Below are 10,381 nucleotides of genomic sequence, written 5' to 3' on the forward strand. Positions count from 1 at the left end.
AGTTTAGAAGGTAATGAGCCTGAATGTAACTCATGTCACTATCTACAAAACACAGCCTGGTGTCTCAAACTGGGAGAAAAGGTTTTAACCTCATGCAGACAAACTAGTAAGTAGCATGTACTTGGTGATGAATGCAGTCTCTAGAAGCCCATTTCTCAGCCAGCCATTTCTTAAGCATAACAATAGTCCTTTAACTTTCCTGTGCACAAAGCTTGATACAGATGTACATTTGCACAAACTCGCACTGTTGAATTTTTCTTTGCCTTAGAGATAACTTTTAGAGTGATGCTCTGCTGAGTGTTATTACATCTACTTTTATGACCTGCTATAGCTGAAGGCAAGATATATTCTAATTTAATACTGTCCAACAGTACAAAATTTACAGAGTATTTTGTTTTTGCAATATTAACATCATGCCAATACCTGATGAAGCAAATAACATACTAAAATCAAAACACAGTATTTGCTAAACAAAAAGGCTTATTCCAAATGTAGTGACTGTTTACTGAGAAACATTCTCCTCCTCTTTTCCACGTTATTTCTTACTAAGCCATCCATTCTGTAATGGAAATTTTTCTAGAGCTGCAATGAATTCTTAACGTGTTGCATTCAGCAATGAAGTACACATTTACATATTCTTGTTCTATGTTACTTACAACAGTCCAGATTATTAAATCTGAATTAAGACAACCTGATCTATGCTGCCTGTATACCATATAAACCCTTTGTTGCTCCCTTTTCTTGGACAATGAACATTTCACGCTAGTTCACTGTCACTGTGAAAAAATACTGTAGTAATCTACTAAACATCAGTTTGTCCCCTCCGTATTTTATAATAACCCAATCTTATTCTGAAGTTTTCTTACAAGGTCTTCAGTAAGAATCTAGTATTTATTATTGCACTTAATACACATTGTGCTTCTCTTACATTGTATGTCTCTCTGAAAAAAGTCCAGGCACTAATGGCATTACCAGATTGCCTAACTTCAGTTCAAATGTGGTATATTGTCTATAGGAATGCATACGTGTTTCTCAGCGCCCAACTCTGTCTTTCATGTAACACCATCAAGGGGCACCTCAGAACTCCACTTCTCCATTTGTTTTTTGCACTTCTGTTGCAAACATACTCTCTGAAGGTGGAAGGTTTCAGCTTTGACTTGTCCCCTCACTTCCTATGTCACTCTTAACTGTATTTCGATATTTTCAGAATGACAATGGAGAACAATTAATAGCAGTTTCTGAACTGAAAATATTTGCTTTTCCAGCTGATAGCAAACTTCAGTCATTAACCTGGTCTTAACACTTTAAGCTTTAACTATTAGAGCAAAAGAGTGATGACTAATGGAGATTGCTTAGGGATGAGGTGAAACAGTGAAGTGAAACATCATGATTCTTCACCTCACCTTCAAAGTAGCTTTTGTGCTGTCACATCTGCTTATATCAGCACCAAACGACTGCTGATTTGATCATAATTGCCCTAATTAGAAGTTCAATTAATACACTGAGTTCTTTGTATCAATGCCACCTCAGCATCAAGGATGTGCATACGGAGCATTACTGAGCAATACAGGTTAAACTAACAAAGAAGGTCACCGGGAAAAGGAAACTACCTGCAGTCTATTGTTCTGAGGATATCACATAGTTAGGATGACACTCAATATCCACTTATGCCCCAGGACAAGCAGAAAGGGAGAACTTAAGGAACTCTATTGAGAGATATCCATCAGCTGTGAACAAAAATTACATTTCCTGTCATTGAAAATCTCATTTAGTTCAGACTTGCTTCCACTAAGGATTAAAACCCTTCAAAAGAACACTTTGTCTTCACAGGAAGATGAAAATAGCCTAAAATGCTCACAGTGAAAGACTGAGTGAAAAAAGTGCACAGTATGGTAACTTTAAATGGTTATCAAATATAATATACTTCAGCACATACTAGAAATATAAATGTGGTCATTGAAACTAATGATGAAAATGAAAAAAAAATTAAAGGGTTTTGCATGAGAGAGGCAAATCTCACTAGCAGACAAAGTGTCACCAATTCTCTGCCTGGAAGTATTTTGCATATCCATCGAAGGAAGAATTCTGCATGTTCACAAAAGAAGATAGGGAAGCAGACAAGGGAAACAGACAGCAGCCACTTATTAAAATATGGTGCATAGGATATTCATAAAACAGAAAAGAGCATATTTACTGATTCTTCACTTTTCATAATTCAGGATAAAGGCTATAATCCAGCATCAATCAAAAAAACAGAAGCGCAAAATAAATAAAAACACCTTTATGCTTCTGCAATTTTTCTTCTACAAAGAAAGAAAAAAGAACTTTGTCTTAGTTGTAAAAACAAGATAACATATTATGACCAATTTCATGGTATCAGATATTGCTATGAGATGTGACTTTTTCAAAATGTGAGAAAATTAAAACACAATTTTGCATTAACTGTCATGATCTAACCATCTACCTACTATTTATGTTTGTACTGAAATCAATCATCAAGATTTTGTGATACAGTCTCTGAAATAATCTTTTTGCTTCAGTTTCTAGGAAAGAATAAAGCTACATCACAAAATGTCACAAATTACACAGAGCAAGATCTTCACCTGGTATAAACTCCAATACTTTTTCTGTTTTCAGTATAACGACAATGATTTACTCTCCTTTATCTTCTCAATAACCAGGAAATTATCAGAACACAGCTAGCTTGTGGCTGGGTAGTTTTTTATGCATCACATTACATGAATGAATGTAATAACACCACCAAACATCTTTCAATTTTCAGGGACATCTGAATATTTAATAGTACCTGTACTCTTTTTAGACAATTCTTTTAAGCAACAGGTCCTGACTTCTGCCTGGAGTCACTACCACTACTACTTAGATTTCATCTTTAATGGCACTTATTTAGGAAAGAATTAGGTAACAGTGATAACTGTAAATATTACTTTTTTTTAATTATCCTGACAGCTAACATTTGCATTCTCTCTCAAGCAGACGTTGGAGTCAGAATTCTATAAAAAATGTGTCCAACTACTGAATATGGCCTTTTTCATAAAATAAATGCATAAACTGCACAGCTAACTGATACCTATATGTAAACTTTTGAAAATATTTCAAGGTATTCTGTGTAGGAACAGTAGCAGGCTAGGACTACTGGTTCTTTGCAGAGGTGTCAAGCAACCTGAGAAACAGGAAAATGTACCATAATTTCCTGTCATTGTTGTGTGCTCCGTATTGCACACTAGGTATTATCATCTAGTGCACACAGAAACTGCTAAAAATTTTAGACAAGGGTCATCACAATGAATGAGTCCGGCATTATGATCTGTTAGGCTGAAAAAGCATACTACTGCACTAGCTCAAAAGCAAGAGAATATAAAGCACAAGATAGTCATTATTCAAATATCAGTAAATCTGGTAAAACAATTGTCTCTGCTCTGTGCATGTGGATATTCAGTTACATTCTCCAACTGTCATGGTCCTATTTTTTTTTTTTTTAGCTCTTATCAACTTTATGAGCCTTTTAATAAACCTACAGCTTACCAGCATAAAAGGTAACTACAGTACCTCAAAATAAAAAAAAAAAAAGCCAAGACGCCAACAAAACACTGAACAGGGGGCTTTTTGGACTCACATCTTGCCTGGATCTCTGACAGATGGAAGTGTCCCCCAGCAAGGTTATTCTAGAATAAAGTCTCCCCCTTGTGGATCTCTCACATAATAAAAGCTCTATCAAATACTCAATTGCATAATAAAGTCTGTGCTCCTTCCTTTGCAGGTAAGAATTTCAGAGGCAAATAGGAACATATAATGAAACCACGGTACATGGCTTACTTCAACTCAGTGGGCTCAATCCCACCTCAGGCAAGACAAGCTGTTTTGCTGTAACATACCTTATGATTCTGTGATAAATTCATTTGAAAGACACTAAAACCCTCAAAATAATTTAATTCCTTCCCATCTCGACATCAGTTAGTTATGAAGATTGGTTTAGTGACCCCCCACAAACTATTCAGCCCCAAACCATCAATGGTTTAACTATTTAGGTAAAAATTCAAATTCCAAACTCTTTCTCACTAATACTTATTTAAAAGAACATAAAATATGGCAAGATTTCCCCCCCTATTTTATTTGCACAAAGTTTACTATCCTGGAAAAAATAGTTTCATCCCAGAACAACTTAGTGTGTCTCAGAGATTAAGGAGCTATAGCACTATTTGCAGAATGACTCTTCCTCAAACACTTCATTAACTACACTATTCTCTGATCTCCATTAATTTAAAGGGATCACAAAGATTTCTTTGCATATGATAATTCACATTATCATAAATTAAGAAATCATTGTGATCACTTAAATTATCATGTTGATCTCAATGCTCTCTTAAGGTATTTAAACATAGTTCTAATAAATCATACACTTTGTCTGCACGAGTTATTTATTTATTTATTTATTTTCTAAGAAACAAAATCCTTGATGGCTTGAAATATTATTCAGTTACATACGTGACAAACTCATATTTTATTCGCAGTACCAACTGTTGAGTCAATACTGGGTAAAAAGCTTTTTAACTATCCAGAGACATGTTCTCACATTCATTTCAGAATAGTAATATAATGGTTAAATATTTATTTCTTGCAAGTTCTGGAATAGTGCTAGGTTTCCTGCTTTCATTAACAGTCTCTTATTTGTATGCAGTAATTGCTTTAAAAATATTAGCATTGTCATTTCTTGCTAGCACTATGATAAATCAACAGAAAGTCTTATCCCCATGCCTCCCCACAGAAGAGCATAATTCTGCTTCCCTCGATGCCAGTGACAAAACCTCTTTAATTTCAGGATTACACTCAAAGAATTCATGAAAGATGTTAGTTTGACAGTCTGGGACTCTTATCCTTTCTAATTGCAGAACAGATGCAATAGCTAAGAAGTGCTACACACTGCCAATGTTCCTCTGTAGGAACCAACAGCTCCTTGAACTAGAAGGGTAGCTGCTACTTCTCCACCTCATTTCAGTCCTTGACCTCTCAACAGCAGCTATCAGCAAACCACGTTTTCTGTTCCAAATATGGGAGTTTTAAGGATATAAACATCTGGCTATTAGGAACAAAAAAAGATACCATTCATTCATTTCAAACATCCATCAACAATGACTGTCAACTGCTGTTGACCTGGGACATGCAGAGGCAAAATGCCAAGAACCAACCTCTGAATCCACTACACTTCTGAATTTTCTTGTTTTAAGAGTTCAGTTCAAAAAACCTGAAGTTCACACTGCTAAACTGCAAAAGGCTGCTAAAGCTAAGAACATGGGTTCTGATCTCTGCTGCTTGATTCAGGGAAAAATGGGCTTGCAGAAACCATGAAGGCAAAGCACTAAGAAACAAAACATTGCAAATCTGACAAAGTGACAAGAGACTCCTGCAAAAAGACTCTTCAACAGAGTAAAAAGAATATTATGTATTTTAGCCGTATTCTCAGAGACTGCCTGCTTATCTTGCCAGGATGGATGAAGAACTACAATTCTTAGTGAATATAAAATAAAAGGAGGAAAATAATTGGTAATGACAATATTGCAAGCTATATTTCAAAATCATTGTACTTGACTAAGTACCTTGATTTTCTGGCAAATAGTCTCCATACATGATCACCCAGCACTACTAAATGAGCTGTATTGCTAGTAGTGACAGACATTTGTAACACATGATATTTCCCAACGTGGACAATTGTTAAATTTTATCCCTGAAGAGAAATGTCTATACTACCATACAACACAGCTTCTGTATGTGTCAATACTCATATTGTAATTATGGATTAATAATAACTTCAGTACTTATCATATAGCTTCTACATATATGTGCATACTTACTCTCATTAAATGCATCAGAATGGGTACACCACCAGAAACATGAAACTAGATTTTCCTGTTAAAACAAACTAAGGGATCCAGAAACGAAGTCTTTCTAAAGTTAAGACCATGTTTCAGCTCCTAGATCTGAATGATCTAGACATTTAGTCTACTGCTAACTGTCATTCATGCATGAACACATACCAAGGATGAATTTTGTATAACGGTCATTCAGCTTCAGGTCATTCAACCTGACAGATAATCCCAAGATTCTATATAAGAAATTAAGGAAGCTGTATTGTGAAAAATCTACCATCCATTGTCATTGCACACCACGAACTCTTTGCCATCAAAATAACACATACCATTGCTGAAGTCATTCCTCCCTTACCTTTCCAAGCCTGTTGTCCTCATACAACAGGTACTTTTAATCTCCCTCCAGACCTCCCTGTCTCTTCAAATACCATGTCCTTCTCACAGCTGCAGAATTTTATCTTGCTCCCTTCTTGCAGCTCTCCTAATATTCCTTAAAATTCACCGATTCCTTCATTTTCTCTCACTTTGGGCTGGACTTTTATGCTGCTTGCTATTCAAGCTGTCTTCTCTGCAGTCTCCAGTGTCCCACCCAAAAATCCACATTCTCTGAAAATTTTTCACCATTTCTTAGTTCTTGCAATCTCTCTCCCTATTCTCATCATCACCAATCCTGCATCCTTATTTTTCCAAACCATTAATACCTGCGAGCTTTTGCATTCTCCATTTTTTATTCTGCAGGAAACCTATATATTCTGGGATTGTAAATCCATGTTAAATATATGGGTCTGTTAAATTACTAAAACAAACACACAATTAAGAGTCAAAGCCCTTCTCTTCCCCATCATCTCTTTATGGTAATACAGCGTACTCACTGCTCTCTATACTACAGTGGCACAGCTCTCTGCATGATCTCATGTGCATTAAAATAAGACAAAGCAAGCTGGGAACACAGCAGGGACTGCACAATCTTCTTTCGACCCACAGAAGTTATGTGAAAAAGTTATTAAACCTTCAGCAGATTATTACTCTGAGGCATGAGCTATGTGAAATGAAATTCAGAAATGGAGTATCTGTGGGTTTGGGGCCATATTACAATATATTAAAAAGCCAGAGGATCAGCTTTCTCCAAAACACAGGAAAACATTAAAGTTACCCTAGAAAACAATAAACACAGAAGAGTGATTTTAAGTATGTTCTATTAATGAGGGGTGTTTGGGAGATACGAGAAACCAATGTAACGGGTTACCAGTGTCAGAAGGCTACTCACATATACACCCTAAAAAACCCACAGATGCCTTTTCAATTATTACTGCTTACAAAAATAGTGTGCATGTATATCTACACCTCATCACTACAGCCATGTTCAAGAAGAACGAAAGAATTACAAGAGAATACCTCACACAGTAGGAAGCCCCATGGCCAAACCTGCTTTTTCTATACAGACATTACATTCGAGAATTTCCAGGAGAACCATGTAAGAAAGCAAATAAAGCCTACAAGGGACCATCATGAGCTCTTTTTCTGTGTTAAGAGCCCTACAGATAACTCTTGCATAGAAAGTGAAGCCAGAAGGAACAATAAAAATCTCTCTATATCAAAGTCACTAGTCTTCACACAGTACCTCTAAACTGAGCCCAGTAACTTGTTTGACAACATATCTTTCAGAAAGATGTCAGTCTGAATGTGAAAACATGAGAAAGTTGAGAATCCTCACTTCCCTTGCTTATTTTTTACAATAAATTTTTACTGCAAGAAGTGTGTGTACTGAACATTATCTGGGGTTTTGGCAGAGAGGGTCCTTGGAGTTTCCAGGTAAATGCAACAAATTGAACACTACACAAGGAGTAGAGGAATCTGCCTTCTGAGAAAACTACTGAAGCTCGAGTATCTCTTCAGCATCGATGTGCCACCTTGCTCACTTTATGTCATTACGTCTGTCCTGTGAGATATCAAAGCTTATTCTGCCTATCTCTGGTAAACGGGTATTACAGTCTGACAATCCAGCCTGGTAATTCCTGTGTCAAGGGGAGGGACATCATTTTATTCACCATTAAAGAGGTGCCCCCAATTTCTAGAATGGAGACTATGGTAGACAACTTCTGCTTCCCAGGAGAAGGATGAAAAGGTCATTTGTGCAGGAGATACAGTTCTCTTTGGCTTCCACAGACAGAATGAGCTAAGAATAAACACCTACCTATTGACTTTTCCTTCCAGTAACTGAACTTCCTTCCTTAACCCTTCCTAATATCCTCATAAACATACATTTGTAGTGTACCTCTAGCATCCAACACCAGAAACAAAACACTTCACCCTCCATCTTCTCCTGGGCAAGGAAGGAGCTAACCGGCACTCCACAAAGGCCTAACCGCAGGCTGGACACCGGGTCCTGACCCGGTTAATCCATGCACCCGGGGCCAGGCGCAACGGCACCCGAAGGCTGCAGAAGCCAGCCCCGACAGCGAGGCAGCCAGGGCACCGCGATCCCGCCGAGGGGGACCGGCCCTCTCACGGAGGGCAGGAAGGAGAGCTTTGCAGGTACAGGGTCAGGTGTCCCCTTGGGAGGACGGGGCAGCGCGGGGCCCGCGGCTGCCCCGAGCGACGGGCGAGAGGCGCGGCCCCGCGACCGGAGGAGGCTCACCTTGTGCTCCAGGACGCTGATGTAGCCCTCCAGTAGGCCAGCCCCGACGGGGAGCGCCGGGTGGTGCTGGCCGTGTCCCGGCGGGCGGCTGGGCACCGCCGCCACCTGCTGCTGCTGCTGCCGCCGCCGCGGCTCCGGGTGGCCCCCGCCGCCGCCGATGCCGCCGTACATGAGCAACAAGCTGGTGCACATGGTGGTGAGCGCCAAGCAGACGGCCAGCCCGTGGCGCTGCGGGGGGCAGAGAGAGAGGCGGCTCAGCGCCGCGGGGCAGCGGGCTCCCCCCGCCGCGGGGCCCAGCGGGGCGCGCCGCTCCCCGCCGGCGCACTCGCGGCGCCCGCAAGTTTCACGCCGCCGGAGACCCGGCGAAAGTGCGAGGAGGGAGCTGGAGAACCCCCTCCTTCCTCCGCCTGCCCCCTCGACAGCCCGCTCCCCTGCCTGCCTCCCTCCTCCCTCGCTCTGTCTCCCCCAGCCCTGCTTCCCTGCCTCTTCTCCCCTCTGCGTTGCCTGCTCCTCCGCGCCTCTCATTTCCCATGCAGCCGTCCCCTTTTGGGCATCTCATCCGTGCGTTTTAGCGAGTGTTGGGGATTACAGCGCTCCCCCCTGCCCGCGCAGCTACCTCCAGCCTCGTCCTTAAGGCAGATCGGATTTCTAGGAGCTCCTTAAAACGCGCACACACACACAAAACCCCCAAACCACGAGCAACACGAATAAAAGAAAGCAGGCGGAAAGTTCTTCGCCGCCGCCGGCGGCGTTTTGTTCGCCTTCGCGCGATCCCGAAGAGCCGCGGGGATGCAGCCCGGGGAAGGCTGGAGCGTGTGCAGGGTGCCCGGGGCAGCCCCGCTCCGCTCCGCGCCGCTCCTCTCCTCCCCGCCGCCGGAGCCGGGATGAGCAGTGCCAACAATGCACTTACCATCAGGGTCTTCATTTTGTGCGCCTCCCGGCCGCCAGTCCTCCCGCTCCCCGCTAGGCTCGGCATGGCGGGGAAGCCGCAGACATGGCTCGGCCAGGGAAGCGCCGCCGTGGCGGGGATTAGGGGGGAATTACACCCGGCCGGACCCTCGGAGCCTGCCAGAGCCGGGTCCTCGGCTGCCCCGCCTGCCTCCGCCCCCGCCTCCGCCTCCTCCTGCCGGCGCAGCGGCGGCTTCAGGGCAGGTGGAAGTTAACTTCTGCCTCCCCCTCGGCCGCGCCGCTCCGCCGGCGAGCCCGCGCCTCGGCGGCGCGGGGGGAGGGGGCGGCGAGCGGCGGGGATCGCCGCGGCGAGCACCGCGCCCCCGGCGGGCACCGGGCGGGCGGCGCCTCCTCTCCGGCCGCCGGCGGGCACCGGGCGGGCGGCGCCCCTCCGGCCCGCGGTGGGCGCCGGGCGAGCGGGCAGGGGCTCCTTCCCTCGGCCCAGGCTTCTGTCCGGCTTGCAGCACCGGGGCACGACCCTCAAATTACACGGTTTGTATTTTTCCCTGGCGGAAAATTCGTCATTCTCCCACTGCTAGCCGGGCTTCCTGAGGCTGGCAGCATTCAGGCAACACTTCAAATTCACGGTAGTAAAAAAATCGACGCCCTCAACTCCCCGTGCGGCGCTAGCAGCACCCTCTCTCGCACGATCTTTCCGAAGCCCTAAAAACCGGTTTCAAAACCTTCTGACAGAAGCTTTCTTCATTTTTTCGAGTAAATCTCACAGGCTTGCTCCCCATGCCCTCTTCTTGGTTTCTGAAGATGGACATTTTCCCACTCTCCTTTCAGAAGCAGCCTTATAAAGTTTTTTATCATTTCTGTGCTAATGGTGTACAGTTCAGTTGTGAAAACTTTACCAACAGACCTCAAATTACATAGATTTCTTGCTCTGGGAATTCCACGTTTATAAATG

General features: G+C 42.9%; 1 protein-coding gene across 1 annotated transcript in view; it reads right to left on the reverse strand.

The window, feature by feature from the left end:
• The window catches only part of ST6GALNAC5 (ST6 N-acetylgalactosaminide alpha-2,6-sialyltransferase 5), a 74,963-nt gene extending 65,362 nt beyond the window's left edge, over positions 1-9,601 (reverse strand). The window contains exons 1-2 of the mRNA XM_075039217.1: positions 9,431-9,601; positions 8,521-8,748 (exon numbers count right to left, since the gene is read on the reverse strand). Coding sequence (XP_074895318.1) covers positions 8,521-8,748; positions 9,431-9,496 — 294 coding nt within the window. The 5' untranslated portion in view covers positions 9,497-9,601. The remainder of the gene's footprint in view (positions 1-8,520; positions 8,749-9,430) is intronic.
• Positions 9,602-10,381: the final 780 nt, after the last annotated feature.

Source organism: Buteo buteo, chromosome 10 (genome assembly GCF_964188355.1).
Source record: "Buteo buteo chromosome 10, bButBut1.hap1.1, whole genome shotgun sequence".
Lineage (NCBI taxonomy): Eukaryota > Metazoa > Chordata > Aves > Accipitriformes > Accipitridae > Buteo > Buteo buteo.